At 52.3% G+C, this 27,858-nt stretch overlaps 2 protein-coding genes across 4 annotated transcripts; one reads left to right on the forward strand and one right to left on the reverse strand.

Annotated features, from left to right (window-relative positions):
* Positions 1-246: 246 nt before the first annotated feature.
* LOC102446136 (la-related protein 6-like) lies at positions 247-9,192 on the reverse strand. The gene is made up of 4 exons (XM_006127283.5): positions 9,034-9,192; positions 7,709-7,885; positions 6,362-6,572; positions 247-1,925 (listed from the first exon to the last, which is right to left on the reverse strand). The coding sequence occupies exons 2-4, from the start codon at positions 7,873-7,875 to the stop codon at positions 843-845; spliced, it is 1,461 nt and encodes a 486-aa protein (XP_006127345.3). The 5' UTR covers positions 7,876-7,885; positions 9,034-9,192; the 3' UTR covers positions 247-842.
* Positions 9,193-12,895: 3,703 nt separating this feature from the next.
* Positions 12,896-26,528, forward strand: LOC112546453 (CD209 antigen-like protein C). Of its 3 annotated transcripts, XM_089775046.1 has the most exons (8): positions 12,904-13,207; positions 14,337-14,459; positions 18,628-18,791; positions 19,647-19,751; positions 21,563-21,727; positions 22,469-22,620; positions 23,743-23,855; positions 25,327-26,024. In XM_089775046.1, the coding sequence occupies exons 3-8, from the start codon at positions 18,719-18,721 to the stop codon at positions 25,487-25,489; spliced, it is 771 nt and encodes a 256-aa protein (XP_089631172.1). In that variant the 5' UTR covers positions 12,904-13,207; positions 14,337-14,459; positions 18,628-18,718; the 3' UTR covers positions 25,490-26,024. The 3 variants fall into 3 exon arrangements, with proteins under 3 accessions (XP_075759110.2, XP_089631172.1, XP_075759108.2); XM_075902993.2 differs by lacking the exon at positions 14,337-14,459 and having other exon boundaries at positions 12,905-13,207; XM_075902995.2 differs by lacking the exons at positions 14,337-14,459; positions 18,628-18,791; positions 19,647-19,751 and having other exon boundaries at positions 12,896-13,207; positions 25,327-26,528.
* The last annotated feature ends 1,330 nt before the right edge of the window (positions 26,529-27,858 follow it).

The following is a 27,858-nucleotide window of genomic DNA, read 5'->3' on the forward strand; positions in this document are numbered from 1 at the left end:
GAACCCGTACCACTAGGGAACATTCTCCATGTCTGCGGGACAGGTGTCTATCCTTTGGAGTAGGAGTACTTGAGTTTTATAGCTGCCAGAAGGCAGGGAAACAGCCAAGTGCAGGATTAAGGGAGCCTTCCTTTTATTAGGAGACTGATTTTGAAAGCGGAAAGTTTTCAAAGGGGGAGATATTTTTGCAGCCTGCAGAGCACCCAAGAAAGATGCGAGAAGGAAAACAACCATGGTACAAGCAGGTGCCTGGAATGCTTTGTCTCTTTATTGATCCTTTTAACATTCCTTCTGTACAACCTCTCCTGTGCACCACTAACCCTCCCTTCCAAAGCTGCCTATTTACATCTGTAACACCAGCCTGGCAGATGCAGCCACCACCTGACCGGGTCTCTACTCCCCCAGGCAATGCATTGTTCGGAGCACTGAAGGCGACGTTACTGGATCAGAAAGAGGAACGCGTCCATGAGTCTTGCTGGTGGGAGGTGCAGGCTGAGACGCAACCGCCATGATGTGGTGACCGGTAGCTTGGGAATTCAAGCCGTGAGCTACAACGTCTCCGCGGCACGGCTCAGCTTAAAGTCTAGATACTAGACAGCGTGCGGACAGACGCGGCCACCCCAGCGAGAGAGATTGTGGCCGTGCGGTCCATCCTCTTCCACAGCATCTCACCTCCCAAGCCGACTGTCAACTGGACATCCTTGTGAACCCCTACGTTCCCAACTTCAGACCCCAGCTTCCTGCAGGACTGCATTTACATGGTTAGGTATCCCAGTGACCCTGGAAAGTGGTTACTTTACTTGAGAGAAGAAAAGAAAAAACAAAAAGGAGGATGAGACACACTAGTGTCTTAGGACCAGCTTTCCTCTCCCAATGCTGTTGTAGAACCCTTTGGTACCATCTGGCCCATGGGGCAGGCGCATCACCCCAAGCTGAAGGCTCAAGGAATCAGGCATCTTTCTTGGAGCCAGAGAGCTGCAGGGTAGAATTTGGGTTTCTGGAGGCTGGCTTTGGGCAGCTACCCGGCGCCTCTGGACCCATGAGCTGCCGGAGCCAATCCCACCGTCCCAGCGGAAGTCGGACAGCCTTCGGAACTCGGGACTCGTGTCCGGGCTGGAGAAGGAGCTGCTGTTCCCTGGCTTGGCCACCAAGGGCGAAGGGCCGTGGGGTTGAGCCAAGCTTTTGCTGGAGAGAAGAGGGCCGGAGTGCGGGCTGCTGAAGAAGCAGGGTTTGACGCTCACGCCCAGGCTGTAGAGGCTGCTGGTGGACCACGCCGGAGCAGAGAGATACTTCTGCATGAGCACAGGAGGGGAAGCCGACGTGCCGTCCGACTCCGAAGAGCTGCAGAAGAGAGAGTCTCCCGCGGTGCCATCCAGCCTCTCCGACCCCGGATGCTTCCTGGCTACCTTGTCCACCAGCTCCCCTTCGTCAGCATCGTCCCGCTCAGCTCCGCTCTTCTTTTTGGAGCCCTTCCCGGAAAGGCGGATCACCTTGATGGTCTCCCCAGCGGGAGGGCCCTGACCACGGCTCAGCTCCTCGTACGCCTTCCTCGCGCTCTCCAGACTTTCGTACTCCACCAAGGCGCAGCACTTGGTCAGCAGCTCCGGGTAGCGGGCGGAATACTTCTTCATGTCAGAAGGCAGCTTCTTGCCCGGCCGCAGGATGCGGATGGAAGTGATGGCACCAAAGGGGCTGAACATTTTGGTGATCGTCTCGATGAAGCTCTTCTGGAGAAGCGGCGACGCACCTTGCTCCAGGGGGAGGAGGTTCCAGGCTAGCAGCAGCTTGCTCGGCGGGATGCTCAGGAGAGACTCCGGGATGGGGATTTTCCGCCGCACCTTTGTCCCTTCTTCGTTCACCTCCAGCAGCTCCGAGAACTGCAGGGCGTGGAGAGTGACCCTCCAGTCACGGGTTAGGTATTTCACCTGGGCGCAAGAGAGAAGGGAAGCCGTAGTCTCCTGCTGTCCTGATAGTCAGACCGCCCCCTCGGCACGTACTAGCACAGTGGGGAAACTTTTTTGGGGTTGGGGGTCGCTGACCCACAGGAAAAAAGTTAGGGGCTGCACAGAAGTGAGAAACAATAAAACTTCAAACCCCCGACTGAGCAGAAAGACACCCCCCACATTCCCCTCAGAGCCTAGCGGGGCTCAGGCTAGTAGATACTGTGGGGGGGTCGTCCCCCCCCAGCTCTGGGGTGGGGCAAAAATGAGTGGCTCGGTGTGGGGGAGGGGCTGTCAGGAAGCAAGATTGGAGTGTGAGGCCAGGGCAGGAGCTGGCTGGGGGGGTGTGGATCTTGGCAGAAGTAGGGTGCTGGTGCTTCAGCCCTGCAGGGGGGAGTTAATGGGAGGCGGGGAGAGAGAATGGACACAGGGCTAGAGCACCAGTGCTGGTGGGGAAGCTCTGAGTCTTGAGACCAGATCCAGGCATGGGGGGGAGGGGGGAGGATCTGGCACCAGGGCCATAGGTTCCCCACTCCTGTACTAGCACATACCATAGAGCCCTCTGCCCCAGCAACTCTGGTACAGTCCATGTGAGGCATGGCTCCCCGTGTACCCCTTCCCCTCCCCTATAGGCAGAGTCCTGTTCCCAGCCCCAGGCAGGATCCCCCTCAGCCCAGGCAGAGGGAAATGGATCCGGGAGGGAAGCACCCGCAGAAGACACGAATAAAAACGTCGCTCTAGGAGGAGCGTCTGGAAACTGCCCCAATCCAAACCCCTGAAAGCGAGGCCCTGCGGGAGGGGAGCCGCCTGCCCCGAACATTGTGCAGGAGGAACATGCACGGACGCTGTCCAACACGCCACCTGGCCCTTGGTTATTCAGACAGAGCCATTCGAGCGCAGGCTGCTCCACGGGACGTGGCCCCAGACCCCTGTGTTACTGGAAGGGCCCTCCAAGGGCACAGCCAAACCCCTGCTACTGCAGGCAACCTCGGCCTAGAATCCCACCCGGTTAGTCAAGCATCTCCTGAAAGCTGGTTAGTCACAGCCACTCCTTGTGGGAGGCAGCAAACCCCGGTGGTCACACCCATCATGGAAACAGGGCATGTGTGTCGAGGACGGGGAGGGGGGGAAGACCCCATACTTCTCAGCTGAAGCACACAGGTTGCCCACAGGGTACAGCCTTATGTTCACCATCACTGTTCCCAGGGCTGTAACCTGACCGCTGGTGGGAACAGCCTATGCTGACAGCAGAGCATTTGGGTGTTTTAATTGTTCTTAATACCACAATTTCCTCCTCCTTCCACCTGCTCTGTTGCTCTTTCCTTCTACTTTGGTCTGAGGGTCCAAAGCCCATTGGTTCACCTCTTTTCCCTACTAGGCTGCCATGAGCCCCCTAAGAGGGGGAAAAACTTTTCGTCACCCTCAGCTGCCCTCACAGAAGTGCAGGCTAACACAGGCTATCCCCCTCCCCTCCCCCTTCCCTGCAGCCGGAAGAACTCATAAGCTGGAACCAAGGTTCCCAGACAGCTGTTTAAGGACAGGGTGTGTGGTAGGGAGAGGAAGCTGATGTTTCCTAGAGGGGTCTAGCCAGAAGGGACTATTAGACCAGAGTCCAGCCTCTCAAAGAGCACAGCTCAGAAACCAGCATGGAGCCCAGTAATCTGTCTGGGGAAACCGCCTCTTCCAGAAACTTACCAGTTGTGAGTTGCAGACTAGGAAAAACCCGCCCCTTCCCTTGGTAGACTCCCCAGCCCCAATGTAAGGTGTCTTCGCTTGATTAGAACGCAGATGGATGGCTGACTTGGTAAAGCTTAGGGAAAAGCTTACTCCTCCCCGCCCCCCTAAAAAAAAAAAAAACCACACACAATGTGTTTCCAGGGAGTTGTGGCCAGCAGAGGCTGGTTTGACCAAATCTGAAGCAGTTTGGACAGGCCTTAGTGTTCTAGCCAATGGATCTGACTATAGACGATCACACACAATATTCTCCCACAAGACAAGAACAGCTCGAGTAGAGAACTCCATCAACAGCAACTGACATTTCACACCCCTGTTATTGAAAGCCTTTGCCAAATAATAAAAATTAACTCTGGACAGCCACATAAGATCTCAGGATGAAAAGTGCTCAAAAGGCTTCCACAAGCCACACGTCCGTCTACCCCGAAACACAGCCACCTCTGGGGTGAAGCACTACCCATCAGAGGAAGGCTGCACAGCAGTTTCGGACAAGGTCTGGCAAAGAACATCGTATGTGTTCGAAAGGACCAGGACGCAACACAGGCTGCGCAACAGGCTGAAGTTGAGCCAGGCATCCCCTAGAAGGGCCAGATGAAGTCAAGCTACACTTGAGCAAATTAGTAACCATGAGCCATCAGGCAATTGATTGGCTTGGTCCTTCCTCCTAGAAGACAGATCTTGAACCTGGCAGTCTAGGATCTACCCTGCTCCTTCCCCAAAGCACACCTACACCAACCCCTCCCACTTTGACCTGGCTGTAGTAGGGGAGCAGGAGGAGGTAAAGATGGAGGGCATAAGGGGAATTCAGGTGCAGGAGGGGGCTCCAGGTTAGGGAAGAATTTTGGGGTACAGGAGCAAGGAGTGTAAGCTCTGGGAGGGAGTTTGCCTCCGATTGCAGCATCCTCCTCCCCCCTGCACACCCAAATGCTCCCAAAGTCCACACCTCATGCCCTCCACACCAACACTCCGGGTGCAAGAGGGGCTCCAGGCTGGGGGAGGGTGTTGGGTGCAGGAGAGGGGGGGTGAGGACTGTGGCTCTGGGAGGGAGCCTGGTCACCAGTTCAGAGCCAGCATAAGGGTAGGGTGCAGGCTGCAGCCGGGAGGTCCCCTGCTGCTCCTGGAAACGCTGGGTGGGCTCAGGCACCTGCTGGGTGCAGCCCCTGGAAAGGACGGGAGAGGGAAGGGAGCCTTCCACGTGCTGCATGGCTTCCCGGCACCTGCAAGCGCTGCTGCTGCCGCCGCCATTGGTCCGTTCTCAGCCAATGGGAGCTGCTTGGACAGCGTCAGAGGTGAAGACAGCATGGAGTGGCCCCACCCACCCTCTCCCTTCCCTGGGCTGCAGAGGCTGTTTCTGGGGACAGGTGGGTGGAGATAATTGGCTGGTGATTGGCAAAGGCACCAGGATTTATAAGCAAAAAGTGGCTGATTGCAGTCCAAGGTCTGTAGCCTTTAGGACACACAGTCGTAGCTTCCCTCTAGTCCAGCGGTGGGCAACAAAAGAATACGAGATCAGACCTGTGATATGTTTACCTGGTCTCACCCAACAGCTGGCTGAAACCCAAAGTTGCCCTTGGGCAGGAAGTGTCAACATTTCAAAATTTGGTTTATTTCTAAACTATCTGATGTAACCTCTCCGGTTACAACACAGACAGCGGAGACAGGGATTTAGAAGAGAAAGTGTTGCAATGAGTGCTAAGCAGCGGCTGCCTCTCCTAGTTTTAAGCAAGATTTTAACTACGACTCACGTCCTAAAGTAAACACAAAACGCCCCACAAGATACAATTCTAACAATTCTAAATCAAGTTCCCCCCCCCCCCCCAGTGAAACTTTGTTCCCTCCCCCCCCCAAAGATTTCCCTTGACCCTTCCGGGAACTTTGTTGAAATCAACATTCTCCCCCCCCCCCCACCCCACAGGGTTTGGGGAAAAGGGGGGCCCTGCCAGACATTGTTTGCCTGTTGCCCACATGCAGGGGTGCCAGATTTTGCTGGTTTCCAACTGCGTAGGTTCCCCCCCGGTGTTACTACGTGTGTCCCCCTTTAAAGGCAGGGTGCATGACAGGAGGTGCATGCTGACAGGGCCGGACTGAGGGGTGGGCGAGCCAGGCAGCTGCCTGGGGCGCCAACCGATGGGAGGTACCTGATGGCAGCAGTAAGGGGTGCGTGGCGTCCCTTATACCTGCCATCAGGCACCGCACGCCCGGCTCCCAGTGCCAGCCCTCCCCCCATCCCCGCGGTGCCGGCCAGCAGCGCCCGTCCCCCTATCGCCACGGGGCCCTGCACGGGCAGGCGTGGCCCGCCTGGGGCTGCACACCAGCAGCCGTGCACAGGCCAGGCAGCGCATGTACCCCGGAGCAGGCCCTGGGCTGCACATGCACTGCACATCCAGGGGGTGGGGGGGTGCCATGCACCCAGGCCACCAAAATAGCTCGGGCTGGCCCTGCATGCTGATTGCACACAATGACAGAGCTGTGCGCTCCCCCGGCATCCAATCAAAGCGCTGCTACGGTTCAGTCGACACCACCCACGAATTCTAGCTACGCAAGCGCCGTTAGCAAAACTGCCCTATCCCGGGAAACCATTTTGGTTAGGACAATCTTGTATCCCACTGAGCTGGAGGACCACGCCTGCGGCCCACTCGCCGGCCAAGTCACAAGCACGATGTCAGCGGCAAGAGGGAGCCACCCACCTTCTTGAAAGAGGTCAGCAGCTTGATGCTGACGAAGCCCAGTTTGTTCTTCTGCACGTGCTTCAGCAGAAAGGCGTCCTTCGCCAGGTTCTCGTCGGACAAGTAAAACTCCACTTGAGACACAATCCGCCGCACGAGCTGTGCGTCCGGCACCGCGTCGCCGCACTCGAACGAGTCGGCCCCAAAAATGTCCGTCAGGTCGTAGAAGCTCCTGCGAGGGAGACAGCCGGGATCCCGCCCAAGGTTAATGCGCTCGCATGGCTGGTGCACACGAGCACCTGCACTTATCGGCACAAGCCTTGCATCAGACGGGGGCCACCGGAAGTGGCCCAGGCCACGGTGTGGGATGGTACCGGGGTATTGTCTGTAAGCGGGTCACCCAAGGCCAGCCTGCGGCGTCTGCGATGGAGGCAATGCCTTGAGGATTCATGAACCAAAGGCAACCCCAGAAAGGCTGGATTGGAGCCAGATAGCTAGGCTCAGTGCCATGGTGGGGTCATTCCCCCATTACCTGTAGCCTGTGCAGCCATTAAGTCCAGTAGAATGCCCAAGCCACTAGAAGTCAGGTTTCTCCACCCAGCCCTGTCATTGACCAGCTGTGCAAGTGCAGGCAACTCCCCCCCCCCCCCCCCCACCGCACTTCTGGCCCATATACTGTGGCCTCTGGCCTGATGGGCCAAAAGTCATCTCACCAGGCAGTCACACAGTCCCCAGCCCCATGGTCTCCAGGCGGAAGTACAGTACAAACCAGTAATAACTCAGCCTGGGAACATCAGTCACCTGCTGGGTCCTGGGGTAAAGGGCTACCTAAGATCCAGGATATGGCAAAACCAGGTCTGCTGGGAACTAGCTGACACCGGCCTGTGGTCGCTAGGTTAGAGGGGAACTTTCAACTAGCTCAGAGCCAGATCCGTGGCCAACAGAAGCAAGTACAAAGTGAGCTGGGGTCTCCACCGATGTTTTTCAGCCATGTGCAGAATACATTTTATTATGCACACCAAGGCATGTGTAGATGTGCACCACCATAGAAACACCCACTGCCAGCTATGGGTGCTCTGCTAATCAGCTGGGCAGCACCCAAATCTCTTCTGGGCAGCTCTCCCCCAAGCATTCAGGTTACACTGGTCTTGGTCTAGCTCCCAGCAGGCTACTTGCCCCCTTTATTTGCAATCACCACAGCAGCAGGGAATAGAAGCATGCTCTAAATCCCCACCCACCCCTAGAACTGGCTCCTGTAGGGAATGCAGCAGACCTGTGCTACTAGGAACCCTTAACTAAGTGGGGTACTCTCTCCAGGGAAGTGCAGCTCCCCCCCCCCCCCCCAATAAATAGGTAACAGCCACATACCCATCAAAGTTCTCAAAGAAATCTTCCTGGCCCAGCGGGGACAGGGGCCGGCCCTTGGGAGGAAGGAAATGCAGCGTGGAGAAGGGAGGTGGTTGTACTTGCATGGGGGTACTACACCCGGGCAGGGAACCAAGCCCCAGGGCCATGAAGGAGCCATGGGACGACATGGTGCTGCATCTAGAGAGGAAGACACACTAAGCCAGTGTTCCTTAAACTGCGTTCCACGGCACACCGGTGTGCCACGAGGCAGCCGGAGGTGTGCCACACGAACAACAGAAACCAAAATGGCCACCTTTTAGGTCTCAACTTCCCCCCACCCAGACTTAAGAACATAAGAACGGCCGTACTGGGTCAGACCAAGGTCCATCTAGCCCAGTATCCTGTCTGCCGACAGTGGCCAGCACCAGGTGCCCCAGAGAGGGTGGACCGAAGACAATGATCAAGCAATTTGTCTCCTGCTATCCCTCTCCAGCCTCTGACAAACAGAGGCCAAGGACACCATTTTATCCCCTGGCAATAGCCTTTTATGGACCTAACCTCCATGAATTTATCCAGCTTCTCTTTAAACTCTATTATAGTCCTAGCCTTCACCGCCTCCTCTGGCAAGGAGTTCCACAGGTTGACAACACGCTGTGTGAAGAAGAACTTCTTTTATTAGTTTTAAACCTGCTCCCCATTAATTTCATTTGGTGTCCTCTAGCTCTTCTATTATGGGAACTAATAAATAACTTTTCTTTATCAGCCCTCTCCACACCACTCATGATTTTATAGACCTCTATCATATCCCCCCCAGTCTCCTCTTTTCACAACTGAAAAGTCCCAGTCTCTTTAGCCTCTCCTCATATGGGATCCGTTCCAAACCCCTAATCATTTTAGTTGCCCTTTTCTGAACCCTTTCCAAGGCCAAAATATCTTTTTTGAGGTGAGGAGACTTTTTTGGCACACAACAAAAACATTCTTGGTGCTCCTCATTTAAAAAAAAAAAAAAAAAAAGATTGTTTGGTGTTCCTCGGTCTTAAAAAGCTTGAGGAACACTGCACTCAGAAATACAGGAGACAGGTACAAGAAGCTTAAAGAGGCCCCTTATCAAGTGCCACAGTGCTCAGCTAGCACTAGGGCAGAGCCCCCCACACCCCAGGCTAGGAAAGTAAAACAATTGCTTGAGCTCCAGCACCAGCCTTTCATCACATCAGCACAGCCAGGAGAGCGCAGCTGGGAGCCGACAGCATCTACCTCCCCCCCCCGCCCCAGCAAGGATCAACACCAAGAAAACACATAACAGGCCCCAGGGCAGGAGAAAGCAGGGACAAAGCCCAGCTGCTTACCTGTTTCACCAGGTGAAGATGCAGTCAGAGCCTCTCAGCTCCTTCCGCTACATTGTGGAGGCTCCCAAGTTCTCGCCTTCTCTTCCCTCCACACAAACAGGCCCTACTAACAATGCAGCAAGAGAATCCCCTTGGCCTGCTGGGCCGCTGGTTTATAACAACAGCCAGAGCTGCCCAGCAAACCACAGGGCAGAGCTGGGAGGGAGGTGCCCTGCCTACTAAGGGGAAGCAAATGAGCAAGCAGGTGAATTGTGTCCTGGGGTTAAACAGCCTCACCTGCCCTGCATGAGCCTTAGGCCAGGACAAGGGCAGAGCCCTGGCCTGTAGGGAGGCGAGTTACTCAGAGACCTGTGAGGAGCCGAGCTCGGGGGTTCTAGGATGGGGGGAAGCCAGAGCAGGGGGAAGGGGTGTGAAGTGCAGAAACCGTCCTGCCTTTATAGGCCCTGTCATGATTATGAGGGTTAGCCAGCAGCCTGGGGATTAAGGAGTTAACTACACCTAGCCAGGTGGAGTGACCAATAGGAATGTAGGTGGGACTTTCAAACTGGGACAAAGGAATTTGGGTTTTTTTCCTTTCTCCTTTTGTTTGCGCGTGCGCGTGTGTGTGTGTGTATGTGTGTGTGTGTTTTGTCTGCAGCTACAGAGAGGGACAAGCATGTCTCTCTCTCCCTCCAAGACACCATTCTTCATTTTCTGTAAGTAGGGTAAAGTTTAGGTAGTTTCATTAGGCTTTATTGTTTTAAGGGTTGGGTACGGGATCTGAGATCTGGCCCTGCTTAAAAGATGTTTTGGCTTTTCTTTGTAACTAAGTTCTAGGCCCATGGAGTTTCTCTGAGTATATTTGTTACCTTCCCATCTAGTCGTTATGCTTGCAACAGGAATATTGTTGTAATAATAAAAGTTCTTTCTTTTCTTTTTATTAACCTGGCATTGGTTACTTGTGTGTCCTGCTTTTTATAATAGGGGTGAGATTTCCCAAATGATCTTTCCTCTAATCTCATTATTATTTGGGTGGTGGCAGCGGAAGTTTTATTCCCAAAATCTAGGTTTTTAAGGTTTTGGGGGAAGTCTTATACCAAAGCCTGGTAGATAAGGCTTTGGGGTACACTTGCTGGCCCCCACTTCTGCATTTATCATGCCAGAGTGGGGAAGGAGCCATGACAGGCCCATTCTACAGACGGGGAGAAGCTGGTGAGCAGCCCTGCTGGAGTAGGGACCTTTCCAGAGGAGGGGCCCTTTAGCTGCTCCCGCACCAATTGAAATAATTAATTTATCCGCTGCTGAAATGCCACCTCTTCCTACAGACAGAAGCAGGCCCAAGTAGGCTGCCTCTTTTTCACTAGGCTTGTGCGGGAGGCTGATAGCAGCACAGTTCTGGCATGGGACCCCTGTGGTTCCCAAAGCCCAGACTTTAATGGGGTAGCAGAGTTGGAAGGAAGCAGGTGCCTGGGCATGCAGCTCCAGCAAGAGCTGGCTGAGCTGTAGCAAAACCCAGCAGGGGGCTATTGAAAGAGCCGGCAGGGTCCTGGGTTGTGACAGGATCGTGCCTGTCAGAAATTTTACTTTCACCACTGTGGGGCAGGCTAAAGCCAGCGGGCTCTTCAGTGAAAGGCTGGCAATTCACCTGCTAGAATGGAGCTCCTGCAGGGTCTCCTACCCCAGTGAAACCTGGTCGGGCTGGTTTCTGCCCAAACCTACACAGGCCAGGCCTGGACACAGCTCCTAGAGCTGAGCGGAGACTGTGGTGGTAGGGTGCTCCCTGCTTTGACACTACTTAGTCTTGGGAGGTCAGCATTCAGGTGAGGATGGTTCACGTCCTGCTCATTGGTTAACACTAAGTGGCTTTTCCTGTCTGGGAAGGGGGATGTGATGGCTGGAGGGAAACCCCAGTATGGAATGGATCAGGAGAGAGGGTAGGGGAAAAACACAAACACCACCCCCACCCCACTTGTGGGCCCAGTCTGACCTGTCCCAATGGCCCGAGCGTGCTTGCATCCCTTCCCTGTCTCGCTTGCACCTCTGTGTAGGCCAGCGTTTCTTAAACTTTTGAAGACTGAGGCACATCAAACAATAACTTTCTTATGAGGAACACCAAGAATTTTTTTGTTGAGCAATTAAAAAAAAAAAGTGGGGGGGAAGGGTCGGGGGGGGAAGTTATTGAGCAAAAAAAAAAGAAAAAGGGTGCCTACCCCTTTAAGGGTGTCCATTTTTAATTCTGTTGTTCTCCGTGGAACACAGTTTAAGAAACACTGGTGTAGGCTGTAAGTGTAACTGCCACCTGACAGATTTAAACCTGGGACCTCCGGTATAGCAGCCTCTACCCTCTGAGCTAAAAACCAGCTGCCTCTCAGCCCAGGCTGCAGAGGTCTCTTGGTCTGATCTGTTGCTGGGGTTTAGGTGCCACTGCATGGAACAGTGAACCACACGTGGGCTGTGTCTAGACCGGCGTGATTTTCCAGAAATGCTTTTAACGGAAAGAGTTTTCCGTTAAAAGCATTTTCAGAAAAGAGCATCTAAATTGGCACGGACGCTTTTCCACAAAAGCACTTTTTGAGAAACACTGGGTTACATCCACTTTCTGGGCCATGAACCCGTCTGTCTCTGTGACAGGGACTTTGGCAAGAGCTGTGGGGGAAGGTCTCTCAGCAGCTCAGAGCAGCCCCCGAGCTGGTCAAAATTTCACTATGCTCTCCTTCCTTCCCCACCTGCACGCGAAGGGGATTGCCAGCCAGCCAGCATTATCCTCTTGTGGCTGCCAAGTGCATGTGTCTGCCTGGATTCCAGCTCGCTTCTGATAGTCTAGTAGCTGACAAATAACCAAATGAGCAACGCCACTGTCAGCGTGTGCTAGAGCAGAACGTGTTACCAGCCACTTGCTCTCGGCTGGTCAAGAATCCACGTGTGGCCAGTATCTTCTCTAACGGCCACACTGATGTGGAGCCCTCGCTCTGTTCCTACACCTGCTGCCGTGCAATAGAAGGAGCTAGAAGTAAGAGTAGTAGCAATTCAGAGATCATAGAACTGGAAGAGACCTCGAGAGGCCATGGAGTCCAGGCCCCTGCCCTCACGGCAGGACCCAATACCGTCTAGACCATCCCTGACAAGTGTCTGTCCAACCTGCCTTTAAATATCTCCAGGGATGGAGATTCCACAACTCCCCACCCCCACACACACACCTCTTTCCAGGCAATTTATTCCAGTGTTTCACCATCCTGATAGGAAGTTTTTCCTCATGTCCAACCTATTGCTGCAATTTAAGCCTATTGCTTCCTATCCTATCATCAGAGGCCAAGGAGAACAATTTTTCTCCTTCTTCCCTGACACATCCTTTTAGATACTTGAAAGCTGCTCTCATGTCCCTCTGTCTTCTCTTTTCTAAACGAAACAAACCCAATTCTTTCAACCTTCCCTCATAGCTCATGTTTCTAGACCTTTCATCATTTGTGTCGCTCTTCTCTGGACCTTCTCCAGTTTCTCCGCATCTTTCTTGAAATGTGGTGCCCAGCACTGGACACAACACTCCAACTGAGGCCTAATCAGCGCAGAGCAGAGCGGAAGAATGACTCCTCGTGTCTTGCTCACAACACTCCTGTGAATGCCTCCCAGAATCACGTTTGCTTTTTTTGCCACAGCGTCACACTGTTGACTCATGTTTAGCTTGTGTTGCCCTATGGCCCCTTGTTCCCTTTCAGCAGGACGCTTTCCTAGACAGTCACTTCTCATTCTGCAATTCAGACCCGAGACACTGAGGCTACGCTGTAAGAAAACGTTCCGTGCAGTGAGCTCAGATGGGTTCTGGGATAAGGGAGTGGGGGGATGAATGACAGGGGTGGGGACCATCCGAACGGGTCTGATGGGATGGGTAGCGGATGGACCTGCTGCGTGACCATCTCAGTCTCTGGGGATTCGGTGCTTGTGTCCCAGAGCCCTGGGCTGCCTGACAGACCGTTATTCAAGGGTTTCCCCACATCAGTAATTCACCACCTGAAAAGGGGAAGCGTGCAGCCAAAGAAGAAATAAGAAGTCCTGTTTTCAGCCCTCCCCGCAGCTGGTGGCAATGCTGCTGCTCGGGGAGCAGGAGGCTACATTCTGGGGTGACTGGCCGACCCTTGCCAGGAGCTAGCTCAGATGAGTTCTCGTTACCACATCAGGAGGCAGGAGGACCTATTGCGGAGTAAGTGCTGGGGTTCGCTGGGCACAGAGAGCGGGACGCTTCCTCCTGAGGTGCTGGCTGTCAGGTGCAACCGTTAAAAAGCAGAGCTGAATCCCAGCCGGGCACGTCCTGGTCCGAATGATGTTCGAGAGGCTTCTTCGGGCTGGGATCGGGGGTTGGGCACATGCAAGGATGGAAGAGGGTTGGGTCACACCGGGTTGCAGAACCAGCCGGAATAGCTCTAAGGCATGGCCAGGCTTCCTCCCGGAGCTGCGCTGGAGCCCAGGCGGCCTGTTTTACATGAGCACTCTGACCCTAGACAGCTCACTAAACGAGCTGGGAAGAGATTCCCAAATCCTGCTTCCCGGTCCTCTGCTGTCATCACTAGACAACACTGCCTCCACCAAACCATCCACCTCCATACGAGGGATGTTAAATGGTTAACCGGTTAGCATACTGGTAAGCATGGGGATTACTGGTATGGTCACCAGTTTACCAGTTAACTCGGGTGGGGGTGGATCCCCAGGCAGTGGGATCGTACGGCTGTGGTGGGACCTCACAGCCATGGCTGGACTGGTGGTAGGAGCAAGGTTAAAACAGGTTAACCATTTTAACATCCCATCTCCCCCCCTCCCCCTCCCCCTCCCCCTCCTCATTCCCTCTTTTAAACCCTTTCTTAGCTTGGCACCTCAGCTGGGGAGGTTGATTCTGGGGTAGCTCCCCTCAGGCAGGAAAGATGGCTGCCTGTGCTGTGCAGTTGGCATGGGAGGGTGGTCTAAGGTGGGCGTTGGACCCATAGCGACAGGGGATCTGAGTTAGGCTGGGAGATGGACGCGTGACTTACCCAGCTTGAGGTGAAGCCGGATCATGGGTGGGAGGGGCCGATAGGGGGCCCAAGTTATGATTATTGAGGGACCTGTAACGTCCTCACAAGGAGTCTTCCGTCGGGGCCCCGGGCTTTTATCGCAAGCCTTTGTGGCAATTGACCACACTCAGAGGTCCTCCAAGTGTGGTCCATGGCCCATCTTTATCACCGGTTTCATAGTTAAAGGGGAGGAAGCATCTATTCACTCCGCAGCATGCTTGTCAAGCCGTGCTGTGTCGGGCAGGGCGGGGGGCATGCGTGTGGCGGACTGGCAGTGTTTTACAGATTGGGTGGTGGAGCCAGCGTCCAGGGAGCTCAGCCACTGTCCGCATGGGGCTCTGTAGAAAACCATGCGTCCTGGACATGCAGCAGGCAGTCTGCCGACAGCCCAAACCATAGGAAGGAGGGGTGAGTTGTACCTCTGTTGGCAGGAGCAGCCTGCTTTCTCTCTCTCTGTTTTGGGGTTCTTGTCTGTTCTCCGTCTGTATCCTAAGAAGTCATGTCATGTTGCAGCCATGCGGCAAGAGTAGTTACTCATTTGACTTCTCTATAAGTGCACCATGCACGGAACAGCGTCCCATGTTGCGCCTGTGCGCACCAGCCTTGGTGGAGCCTCCAGGATCAATGAGATGCCACAGCCAGGTGCATATAACCTATGTGCAGGCCCCTGGTCTCCCAACCTCCCCTTGGTAGCACCTCTTCATGACAGCCAGACTTCTACAGATTCCCATGAGCAAAACTGAACAAGTCTCGGGTTGTATTTCATGTAAGCTTTAATAGGCAGCAGGTATAAAACAAACAAAAAGAAGTTTTTCTTCACGCCGCACACAGTCAACCTGTGGAACTCCTTGCCAGAGGATGTGGTGAAGACTAGGACTTTAACAGGGTTCAAAAAATAGCTAGATAGCTTCAAGGAGATTAGGTCCATCAGTGGCCATTAGCCAGGATGGGTAGGAATAGTGTCCCTAGCCTCTGTTTGTCTGTAAATGGGTGACAGGAGAGGGATCACATTTTGTGTTCCCTCCCTCTGGGGCATCTGGTATTGGCCACTGTCGGCAGACAGGATACTGCATGAGATGGACCTTTGCTCTGACCCAGTATGGCTGTTCTCATGTTCTCTGTGGGTCAGGGTTGAGGTCCTGTTGGGGAGGGGTCAATTCTGGAATAGCAAAGTCAGGTATGATGTGCATGGGCAGAGCTGTACAGGGACCTGGAAGAGCGGGGGCTGTTACACTGCAGGCCTGAGGTGCCGGGACTGAGCTGTCTGTCTGTGGGGAGCCCAGGGCTGGAAGAACAGGATGAAGAGGCACTGAGACAGGCGTGGCTGAGAGGCTCCTGACTGCACTGCATGTGTGTAGGGGAGGGGAAGTGCCATATTTTAGTTCCCAATGAAGAAAATGTACAAAACTGAGGTGAAAACTTCCAACCACGCCAGCGCCGAGCTGGGCTTTGGACCAGGGAAGGTTTCACTTTTCCAAAGAGTCAGAAATGCTCCGGCTTTCCCTCAGTAAGGGCCTGTAGAAACTGGCCCAACAGCTTTCTCTTGAGAGAAGAATTCACCTTGCCGGGCCTGTGGAAACAACCTATAGGGAGCCCACAACACAATCCGTTGTTACTGCAACTTCCACCATGCTTGGCTGACCCCGGCTGGTGTGGGGTTTCCTGAGCAGAGGGAAACTGGCAGTCAAAGCGTTTCTTTCCTCCTTGCCTTGAATGACTCAATCACTGAACCCCCTCTGGTCCTGGCTGATGCAGGCTATTTCATAATGCTAGAAATATCAGGCTGGAAGGAACCTCGCAAGGTATCTGGTCCAGGCCTCTAATCTGAGGCAGGACCAAGTCAACCTACTCCCTCCCTGACAGGTGTCTGTCCAACCTGTCCTTTGAAACCTCCAGCGATGGGGATTCACCACCTCCCTAGGTAACCTGTCCTGGGGCTTGGTTACCCTGTCAACCTAAGACTCCCTTGCTGCAAACTTCAGTCGCTTCTTTCTTCTCCAGCCCTCAGTGGACAGGGAGACTGACTGATCACTGACAACCTTTTACATGTCATAAACTAGCGGATTTACCCAGCGTTGCCCAGGTCCTTCAAGGCAGGGGGCTGGCAGTGGGGCGGGGGAGTGCAGGAGTCAGGGCAGGGTCTTGGGGATGTGGGGAGGCTGTACAAGAGCATGGGGGTGGGGATGCAAGCTTACGAGTGGGGGAGTGAAGAGGGGTTCAAGGCAGAGGATCCCATCTAGCCCAGGCTTTTTCCTCCCTTCCCCCCCAGCTGCCAGGGGTGTTTTCTCTCCCCCACCCCCAGCTGCCAGGGGCCTGTCTCCTGCCCCCAGCACTGCGGCCAAGAGCCGGGAGGGGGAGGGAAAGGGTTTGGGTCGGGGGGCTACATACTTGATGTGCTGGCAGGGTAGATGGCAGAGCCCCAACCCTACTGGCCATGCCCTTGGTGGTGCGGCTGCCCCCGGTGGACACTCTGCAGGATAGATAACCCAGCTGCGTGTACAAGGTAAGATTTAGTGTCAGAGAGGTGCTGAAAGGAGCCGCTAGGGGGGTTGTGACACAGCGGGGGTTGTATTCACTCTGTTCGCTTTGTTATGGTGCATGTGATTCCTCCTCTCCTGTCCTGTTCCGTTGTAACGCTGGGTGCGTGCCTCAGTTTCCCTGGGCACTGCACTGGTGTCCAGCTGGGATGGGAATGCTGGGGGTGGCTCTCACTGAGGGGAGGCTGCCCCAGGCTGCCTAGCCCAGCACCTACACAATGGCTCGGGCTCTCTTGAAACCTGAGCCTAGGTAGGAAATGCGATCAAGTGAGACCTTTTGCCCTGGAAGCTGGACAAGAGAGAAGGCAGGGCTGGGACTGGCTGCTGGGTGGGCAGGGGAGTCTTGGCTGGCTTTGGATGCAGGATGGGGGTTCAGCCCCCCCCCCCAAGTGGGATTGGACTGATTGCTTCTGGTTCCTGAGTTAACAAGTCTGTGCTACGCTGTGTCCCTGTCAACAAATAAACCTTTTGTTCTACCTGCCGGCTGAGTCTCACACTTGATTGCAGTGGGGGGGTGCAAGGCCCGGTGACTCCCCGACAGGTGTCAGTCAGACAGGACTCACAGATTTGTCAGACCTCTCTGTTTATTAGCAAAGCCGCTCGGCTAATACACCCAGAAAATGTGAGTGTCATGCAAGGCTCAAACCCCTTTGATTTATACAGTCAAAAGAAAGCCAACTTAACAAGATTAAAAGGTGGCAAAACTTCACGGGTGCATCTAGACTGGCAAGATTTTGCACAAAAGCAGCTGCTTTTGCACAAAAACTTGCCAGCTGTCTACACTGGCCGCTTGAATTTGTGCAAGAGCACTGACTTTGTAATGTACAAAATCAGTGCTTCTTGCGCAAATACTTTCACGCTCCCGTTTGGAAAAAAGCCCTTTTGTGCAAGAATACTTGCGCAAGAGGGCCAAGGTAGACAGAGAAGAACTGTTTTGCACAAAAAAGCCCCGATGGCTAAAATGGCGATTGGGGCTTTCTTGTGCAAAATCGCGTCTAGATTGGCCACGGATGCTTTTGCACTAAAGCACTTTTTGCGCAAAAGCATCCGTGCCAATCTAGACGCACTTTTGCGGAAATACTTTTAATGGAAAAACTTTTCTATTAAAAGTATTTCCGCAAAATCATGCCAGTCTACACACAGCCCACATGATTAGTATGAGACTAATCAAGTATCTTCATGTCCACATCAAGCACAAGCAATCTCCTGTCCATATCTTTCTAGCTACCTCAATTACTTTCTACCAAACACCTAGGCTGCATCTAGACTGGCAAGTTTTTCCACAAAAGCAGCCGCTTTTGCGGAAAAACTTGCCAGCTGTCTACACTGGCTGCTTGAATTTACGCAAGAACACTGACGATCTAATGTAAGATTGTCAGTGTTCTTGTGCAAATACTATGCTGCTCCCGCTCGGGAAAAAGCCCTCTTGCGCAAATGCCAGTGTAGACAGCTAAAAACTGTTTTGCGTAAAAAAGCCCCGATGGCGAAAATGGCGATCGGGGATTTCTTGCGCAAAATTGCATCTAGATTGACCCGGACACTTTTCTGCAAAAAGTGCTTTTGCGCAAAAGCGTCCGTGCCAATCTAGACGCGCTTTTTTGCAAATGCTTTTAATGGAAAAACTTTTCCATTAAAAGCATTTGCGGAAAATCGTGCCACTCTAGACGTAGCCCTAATGTTCCTTTTCCTGTTATCCCAGGCTCACCTGGCTTCATTCTGATCTGCATACCTACAAACATAATCATCTCTTTCCTGTTCAAAGACAAACAGTATTCTTTCAACTGAGTATAATTCATCTTTCTTTTACAACATAATTCTTTCTACTTTCACACAGGGTTGATCTTACTTTGCTTCTAGTGTCTCCCACACTCAAACTTCTTGGGGGTCTCTTGGCTTTGTCCATCTGCTGGCCTGTTCCTAGACTCAGAAAACCCTTCCTGATATGTCCCTTGGCCTGGAGATCAGTGGCTTCCGTTGTTGGTCTTATTATTCAGTAATCAACCCCAGCTCTTTAACAGCATCTCTTACCTTGACCGTAGCTCGCTGTTTGCTCTGGAGGGATAGATGGTGTTTGCCAGGGGCCCAGTGGGAGAAGGAAACTGAAACCCAGCTCAGTGAGGAAAAGGGAAAATGGATCTGGACGTCATCTACGCAGATCTGAAATTTCCTCCTAGAGCTCAACAAACCGATGTGAAGAAAGCAGGTAAGAGTCAGCCACGGAGAGACCCTGATAGATGCTTCCCAGTTGGGAAGGAAGAGTTCTTTCACAAAAAGGCGTGTGTGGACGGGGAAGAGGGATGAGGAATGAGGGGAAGAAGAGGAATGTGGACGGGGAAGAAGAGGAATGAGGAAAAAGCACAGGTGCTCTGATGGCCATTTCGTCCACAGCAATCACAGCTTACATGCGAGACAGCGTCCGCTTAGCCTGGATGCTCTCTTTCGAAAAAGCAGATCGCTTTTTCAATGCACTTCTGCAGTGTGGACACACTCTTTCGGAAGACTTTTTTCGGAAGATCTCTTCCGAAAAAAGCTTCTTCCGAAAGAAGCCGGTAGTCTAGACGTAGCCTATCAGAAAGAGGCAGCAAGGAGGGGGAGAGAAAAAGGGGTGCTTCAAAGCAGCAGTGCTGTGTGCAGCCCAGGGTCAGTGTGGGGGTCCCCAGCTGGCCCCAGGCTCCACACGGCGCTGCCGCTTTGAACAGCCGCAGAGAGCACGGAGTCAGTGGGGTACTGCCCCACTGGCCTCATGCTCCCCGCAGCCCTTTCACCTTTGAAGTGTAGCAACAGCCCTGGGGGCGGCAGCGCCTTTATTGACTAATCGAATAGTCGATGCAAATTGCATCGACCATTCGATTAGTCAATTAATTGAAATTTAACATCCCTACTAAGGACCAGCTGGTGTAAACTAACGTAGCTCCGCGGATGCTGCTGGAGGGTGCGGTGCTGTGAGCTGTGCTAGCTGAGGACCCAACCTATGACCTTCTTCCATCTGCAGCAGACTAAGTTGTGTCCCAAACACACCCAGACATTTCTTCTTTTTCCTTTCTTCCTGGACCCCCAGAATCAAAGTCTCCTGCCCTGAAGAGAACTCCAAGCATTTGGCTATTGATAGTGGTGATTCTCTGCGTGCTCTTGCTAGGGTCGCTCATTTTCCTGAGTATCCCGTGTAAGTACTTTTGACGGAAAGGACGGTGGTTTGGGGGGGGGGGGGTTCTGTCAAACGCAGAGAACAATGCTTTTCCCTGCGTGTGCGCGCACACACACACACACACACACACACACACAAAGCTATTGTGTCAAAATCTGGCAGGGGGTGACTCGACATGACACATGTGGTGGCAGCTTTTGGGTGGTGGAATAGTTATACGACACTTTCTGACTTGGAAAGCATGGCCACTCTGCTGTAGATGAACCTCTTGTCCTGTCACAGGCCAGTTCCTCAAGCCAAATCCACAGAGAAAGCTTGGAATTACAATACATATGCAAATTCAATTCAATTAATTATGGACTTAATCAAGATATGGGGGGGGGGTGGAACTTTTATCAATGAAGGTGCTAACTACTTTCTGAATGGTATCCTTCCTGCCTTATCCATCCACTGACTTTGATCTTTATCTACTCAGGTTTAGCACCCTTTCTCCTGATACTTTATGCATAGAGGTAGGGGGGTGGGTGACAGAATAGCTTTCTTTTCCCTCCCCCCTTCCCTTCTCCTATTTATTTCGAGTTTCCTTATCCTCTAATCATAACTCCGGGCATCTGAAGACCTGGGCTGTGCCCACGAAAGCTCATGACACCATCTACATGTTTTATAGTGATAGAGATGTAGCCGTGTTAGTCTGGGGTAGCTGAAGCAAAATGCAGGACTATGTAGCACTTTAAAGACTAACAAGATGGTTTATTAGATGATGAGCTTTCGTGGGCCAGACCCACTTCCTCAGATCAAACCTGAGGAAGTGGGTCTGGCCCACAAAAGCTCATCATCTAATAAACCATCTTGTTAGTCTTTAAAGTGCTACATTGTCCTTCATTTTGCTTCTACATGTTTTGTTAGTCTATAAAGTGCTACCAGACTTTATAAAGTGCTACCAGATTTGCTTGCTGTTTTTTTTTCTCCTGTCCTAGGAAGAGCTCTACCTCCAGCAAATGCTTCCCTTAACTTCTCCTCTCCTCCCCTCCAATTTTATCCCTAGTTACTCTCCTGTCTGCTAGTGGGCACCTAGGGATGGGCACCTCAAATCCCTTGGGCTGGAGGGTCTGTTGCATCAAAAAAAAATAGTTTAATGCAACAGAAAAACTGGATGGCTGGAGCTCGGAGGCAGCAAGGCTGCTCCCTCAACAACTAACTCCCCTAACTCAGCCTCACTCCCCCCTGCTGTTCACACAGACCCTGCAGACCCCAGCCACCTCCTGCTGAAAGGCCAGGGGATCAGCGGCTTTCCAGCTGTTTTTCTCATGACCCGGTTGAGGAAAATCGTTGATGCTGCAACCCAACATAACGTGACTAGTGTGTGGGCTCTGGGGTGGGGCTGAGGATGGGGTGCAGGAGGAGGCTCCGGCTTTGGGGGGGGTCAGGGCTAGGGCAGGAGGGGCTGACCTTGCGTGGCTTCTGGGCAGCATGGGGGCTACGGCAGCTTCCTGCCTCTCCTGGCACCGCAGACCCTGCTGCGCCCCAGAAGCAGCCGGCAGCAGGTTCCCAGGCAATGGGAGTCGGGAACTAGTGTGAGGGGTAGGGGCAGTGTGTGCTCCCCCCCACCTAGGAACTGGGCCTGCTGCCGGCCGCTTCTGGGGCACAACGCTGCCTTAGCCCCCCCCACTGCTCCCCTGATCCCCCTGCAGCAACGAGACCCAGCACCCGACATGCCACCAACCACTGCCGCGGATTGAGGCCCAGTGGATCCAGCTTTCCTATAAACAGCGCAACCGACCCTGGGCCGCCCCATTCAAACACGTGTGCAAATTTTCTCCCTCCGCTAGATTCCCAGCTCCTGGCTGGCCACAAGCAGCTTTCAGAGGATTCCAAGCAAGCCAAGAGCAAAACGGAGCAAGCGGAGGGGAGATTCTCCCAGTTACTGAAGTGGGCGCTGGACACAAAGATCTGCGCCCCGGCGGCCCCAGCCTCCAACACCTCAGAGCCCCGCAGTGAGTACGGGGCTCCGGGCCCCATTCACAGCGGGCGAAATGGAAGCCCTGTGCAGGGAAATGGGTTAAGATTAGGGTTGCCAGGTGTCCGGTATTGACCTGGACAGTCCGGTATTTTCGCCCCGTCTGGTAAAAAAATTCAGAAAATACCAGACACCTCAAATGTCCGGGACTTTCTGATTTTTTCCCGACCAGGAGGCGAAAATCCTGAGTGCTTAGCTGGTTCCGCAGAGGAGCTGTCTGGCCCGGAGCAGGGAGACAAGAGGGCAGATGACCACGGGTAGCCTGTTAGGGCCAAACAGCCTCAAAAGCATTTCTTAAAGGGGCCATGCTTTTTTTTTTTTTAATATTTTGCTTAATAACTATTTTTTGCTCAACAACTTTGGTCTCTCCCTTTTTTTTCCCCCTCAACAGAATTTTTTCCACCGTGGGTTTTTTTTGGGAGGGGGGGGGGGTCAGTATTTTTGGTTAAACCATCTGGCAACCCTAGTTAAGATGGCGGCTGGTGCGCCCCTGTTCTGATGGGCCTGCAGGGACGGGGGATACGCTGCTGCTGCCTACTGCAGCCATGAAGGGCATGTTCTCCTGCTGTCCTGGGCACAGGCCCAGAGCTGAGAGGGAAGCTCCCTAACCACAGGGACGGGCACCAGGGCCCAGCTCAGATGCTGGTTGCTCTCAAGCCGCCTCCTGTTCTGAGCCCAACTTGGCTGAGTTTCTCTCTTTCCTCTCCTCCCTCCGCAGACGTCAGCTGCTCCTTCTGCCCCTACCAATGGATTTCAAACAACAGGAGCTGCTATTTCTTCTCTCAGACGGCTCAGTCATGGAACCAGAGCAGGAAGGAGTGCCAGAAGGAAAAGGCTGATCTCGTGGTCATCGTGGATCGGGAGGAGCAGGTGACACGAGTTGCTTACTACTGTGGAGCATCCACGGGGGGACGGGAGGGGGCTTGTGCCTCTTCGCGAGCCCACGCTGGGCCGGATTTTTGAGGAAGTGCCGAGGATCCCTATCGATGGCTCTGGCCTCGGGCATTTCCCCGACCCTTAGCACAGGGCTTGCGTGTCCCTTAGCTCCTGCCCATGAGCTTAGGAGCACGTGCTGCAGCCACTGTCTCCCGGAAGCTGCTGCAGCTGGAGCAGGATTGTTCCCTCCCACTGCCTCTATGGGGGGCTGGGGGGGCAAGGGGTTAAGCCACTTCCAGCCCCAATCTCCCTCCCCCAAATGCAGGGGCCCCCGTTGGCCATTCTGCCTTGTGCAGTGCAGGGGCCACGGCCTCACAGGCCCACTGCTAGAAGGCATGGAATGGCCCCAAAGGGGGGATTAGAAGCCCCATCAATCTGCAGACCTATGGGGAGGAGGTTTTCCTGTAGGCCCCAAATCCCAACTGCATTGTTCACCTGGCCCTAGTGCTGAAGGAAGGGACGAGGCCGGGCTCCCCCGGCTCTGCTTTGTGGGGTCCCGTCGGGGGTGAGCTGCTCTAACAAGGCCCCCCAGTGCAGGCCCCATAGGGACGGAGGGAGGGCACGTTCCAGCACCAGGCCACGCCTGAGCAGCTCGGTGGCCTGAGAAGTGAGGCAGCCGGAGGCCGTTGCTGGTGCAAGGCTTGGCCTTGTCCGTAGCAGGAACCCCCACGCTCACACCCTTTCCCAGGCTGGTGGAAATGGGAAGGGCGGGGGGGTCATGACCCCCAGGTTAAGACCCCCTGCAACAGAGGAGCTAGTTCTCACTTCCACAATCCCTCCTGTCCCATAACAACTTCTTTCTTACTTACAATGGGGCTAAAATCTCTGGGAACCAAATGCAGGGAGCTCCCTTACCACAAAGGACACCTCCTACCTCACATTGCCCGGGCCGGCTGGGATCTTTTGCCCCTGATGGCAGTGGGCGTTTTGAGGGAAGGGCCCAGTTTGGGCAGGTCAGGGGACAGGTGCAATTTGCAGCTGAGAGCAGAGTGGAGCTGCCCCGTGGAACCATGGACGTCTCTCTGAGTGGGCTGTGCCGACTGCAATCTTCCCCAGGACTTTCTCGCTAAGAAGCAAAATTGGGTGGAATACTGGATTGGCCTGACGGACGCAAAACAAGAAGCCTTATGGACGTGGGTGGATGGTGCCACTCTAAACCCGATGGAGAGGTAAGTGTGAACACTCAGCAGCTTGGTAAGAAACATTGGAGGGGAACAAGAGGGAACATGCATTGATGTACCAAGTGGGGGACAAACAGGTTAACAAGTCCCCCTCTCTTCCTCCTGCCCCCCCCTCCACCAGACATGATCATGTGGTCTGACCTGTATAACACCGGCCAGAGAACTGTCCCAGGACAAATCCTGTTTGAATAACAGCAGATCTTTTAGAAAGTCCTTGAATCTTGATTTTAAAAATGGTCAATGATGGAGAATTCACAATGAGCTTTGGTAAATTGTCCCGGGGTTAATTCCCCTCTCTGATAAAGGTGTGCCTTATTTCCAGTCCGCACTTGCTGAATTCCAACTTCCTGACATTTGATCGTGTTCGACCTCTGCTCCCTATTCTGAAGGGCCCATTATCAGATGATATTTGAAGTCCATGTAGGCACTTACCAACTGACCAAGTCACCTCTCAGCCTTTTCTTTGTTGGGAGATCAGTCTATTCAGTTTATCTTTCTGGTGCCTCTTTTCGGATCCTTCTCCTGCCCGTGGATGCCAGAACCGGACACAGCTGCTCCCAAGCCCAAATGCAGGCTGGAGGGAGGCTAGGACTGGCTGTAAAATCCCAAATTAGTTCCATTAAAAATGTCAAGCAACATGATTTCATTGGATTATTTTTATGGAAAATTGAGTGAACATTTGGAAATGAAAATTTGCCCATTTGGAATTTAAAGATGCTCAGTTTGGTTTTTGTCTTTGAAGGTGGGTTTTTTTTCTGTTGAAAAATATAAAATGTTGCCAAAATCTAATAGGTGGAAGGGTTATCTTAAAAAAATTGGTTTTTGATGGGGGATCAGAGAATTTCAGCCAGATCTATTGGGATGACACAGGCCAGAAACTGTTCGGTTATGGTGCTGTAAATCCGGAGTAATCCAAGTGAAGTGGGAGAAACAGGAATATAACCCAGAAACAAAGAGCTGGAAGGGTCCACCCACACATGCACTCACTGAACAAGGATGAAGTATATGCCAATCTTTCCTGACAAAAGTTTGTCTGACCTGTTCTTGGAAACCTCTGTGGGGAGGAGTCCACAACATTCCTAAGTCAGCAGCTCCAGTTCTAACTCTCCTGGCCATTAGAAAACTTTTCCTGACATCCAACTTCAATCCATGTGAGTTGGACCCAGAAAATGGTGATTGCTCACCTGGTACCAAAGCTATCTGAGATGACCTTTGCACATTGTCGCTCATGGGGCAGGCTGCTGTGTCGGTGTCATGAGCACAAACCGACAGCGGGTTTTAAGTCCATACAATGCTGGCACTGTCGGATGAGATAGGACCATACTTTCCCTTGGCTGTGGCTGCAGGGGCAGGCCCTTCTGGGGAAGGATCACTGAGCTGCAGAAAAGCCTGCACTGTCAATTTTGAAAAAGACAAACCCTGAGAGAGCCGTGTTTGGTTTTGTTTTTTCCCCCTCTAGTTTTTGGGACAGTCCCCAGCCGGATAACTATCTGAATAATGAGGACTGTGCGTCTCTGACGAGCAAACAAAACCTACATAACTGGAACGACGCACCATGCAACAAACGTTACTTCTACATCTGTGAAAAGGCAGCAGACATTGTCACCTTCAGCGATCTCTGACCCAGAACTGCTTGTTCATCGTAGCTCCTGAGGCAGCGTCCCAGAACGCCACTGGACTCCACCTGAGCCTGTTCATTCTCTGCCAGACAAGCACTAAGAGAGGGTGCTGAGGACGTACCTTTGCAGCTGGCTTGGCAGAAGCCACAGGCTGTAGAGCCTGGTTATCATAGAATCACAGAATCATAGGACTGGAAGTGACCTCGAGAGGTCATCGAGTCCAGCCCCCCGCCCTCAAGGCAGAACCAAGCTCCACCTACACCATCCCTGACAGATGTCTATCTAACCTGTTCTTAAATATCTCCAGAGAGGGAGATTCCACCCCCTCCCTTGGCAATTTATTCCAATATTTGACCACCCTGACAGTTAGGAATTTTTTCCTAATGTCCAATCTAAACCTCCCTTGCTGCACTTTAAGCCCATTACTTCTTGTTCTATCCTCAGAAACCAAGAGGAACAAATTTTCTCCTTCCTCCTTGTGACACCCTTTTAGATATTTGAAAACCGCTATCATGTCCCCCCTTAATCTTCTTTTTTTCAAACTAAACAAGCCCAGTTCATGAAGCCTGGCTTCATAGGTCATGTTCTCTAGACCTTTAATCATTCTTGTCGCTCTTCTCTGTACCCTTTCTAATTTCTCCACATCTTTCTTGAAATGTGGCGCCCAGAACTGGACACAGTACTCCAGCTGAGGCCTAACTAGTGCAGAGTAGAGCGGCAGAATGACTTCACGAGTTTTGCTTACAACACACCTGTTGATACAACCTAGATTCATATTTGCTTTTTTTGCAACAGCATCACACTGTTGACTCATGTTCAACTTGTGGTCCACTATGATCCCTAGATCCCTTTCCGCCATGCTCCTTCCTAGACAGTCGCTTCCCATCTTGTATGTATGGAACTGATTGTTCCTTCCTAAGTGGAGCACTTTGCATTTCTCTTTATTAAACTTCATCCTGTTTACCTCTGACCATTTCTCTAACTTGCTAAGGTCATTTTGAATTATGTCCCTATCCTCCAAAGAAGTTGCAACCCCACCCAGTTTGGTATCATCTGCAAACTTAATAAGCGTACTCTCTATCCCAATATCTACATCATTGATGAAGATATTGAACAGTACGGGTCCCAAAACAGACCCTTGCGGAACTCCACTTGTTATCCCTTTCCAGCAGGATTTAGCACCGTTAACAACAACTCTCTGACTACGGTTATCCAGCCAATTATGCACCCACCTTATCGTGGCCCTAACTAAGTTTTATTTGCCTTGTTTATCAATAAGAATATCATGCGAGACCGTATCAAATGCCTTACTAAAGCCTAGGTATATGACATCCACTGCTTCTCCCTTATCTACAAGGCTCGTTATCTTATCAAAGAAAGCTATCAGATTAGTTTGGCATGACTTGTTCTTCACAAACCCATGCGGGCTATTCCCTATCACTTTATTACCTTCCAAGTGTTTGCATATGATTTCCTTAATTACCTGCTCCATTATCTTCCCTGGGACAGACGTTAAACTGACCAGTCTGTAGTTTCCTGGGTTGTTCTTATTCCCCTTTTTATAGATGGGCACAATATTTGCCCTTTTCCAGTCTTCTGGAATCTCCCGTCTTCCATGATTTTTCAAAGATCATAGCTAAAGGCTCAGATACCTCCTCTATCAGCTCCTTGAATATCCTGGGATGCATTTCATCAGGACCTGGTGACTTGCTGCCATCTAACTTTCCTAAGTGATTTTTAACTTGTTCTTTGTGTATCCTATCTTCTAAACTTACCCTCTCTCTGCTTGTATTCACTACGTTAGGCACACCTCCAGACTTCTCGGTGAAGACCGAAACAAAGAAGTCATTGAGCATCTCCGCCATTTCCAAGTTTCCTGTTACTGCTTCTCCCTCCTCATTAAGCAGTGGGTCTAACCTGTCCTTGGGCTTCCTCTTGCTTTTAATGTATTTATAAAAGGTCTTCTTGTTTCCCTTTATGCCTGTAGCTAGTTTGATCTCATTTTGTGCCTTTGCCTTTCTAATCTTGCCCCTGCATTCCCGTGTTGCTTGCCTATATTGATCCTTTGTTAGTTGTCCTAGTTTCCATTTTTTATAGGACTCCTTTTTTATTTTGAGATCATGCAAGATCCCTTTGTTAAGCCAAGCTGGTCTTTTGCCATATTTTCTATCTTTCCTACACAGCGGAATTGTTTGCTTTTGGGCCCTTAACAACGTCCCTTTGAAATACTTCCAACTCTCCTCAGTTGTTTTTCCCTTCAGTCTTGGTTCCCATGGGACCTTACCTACAAGTTCTCTGAGCTTATCAAAATCTGCCTTCCTGAAATCCATTACCTCAATTGTGCTGGTCTCCCTTCTACCTTTCCTTAAGAT

The sequence above is a fragment of the Pelodiscus sinensis genome, chromosome 32 (genome assembly GCF_052426305.1).
Source record: "Pelodiscus sinensis isolate ZL-2025 chromosome 32, ASM5242630v1, whole genome shotgun sequence".
Classification (NCBI taxonomy): domain Eukaryota; kingdom Metazoa; phylum Chordata; order Testudines; family Trionychidae; genus Pelodiscus; species Pelodiscus sinensis.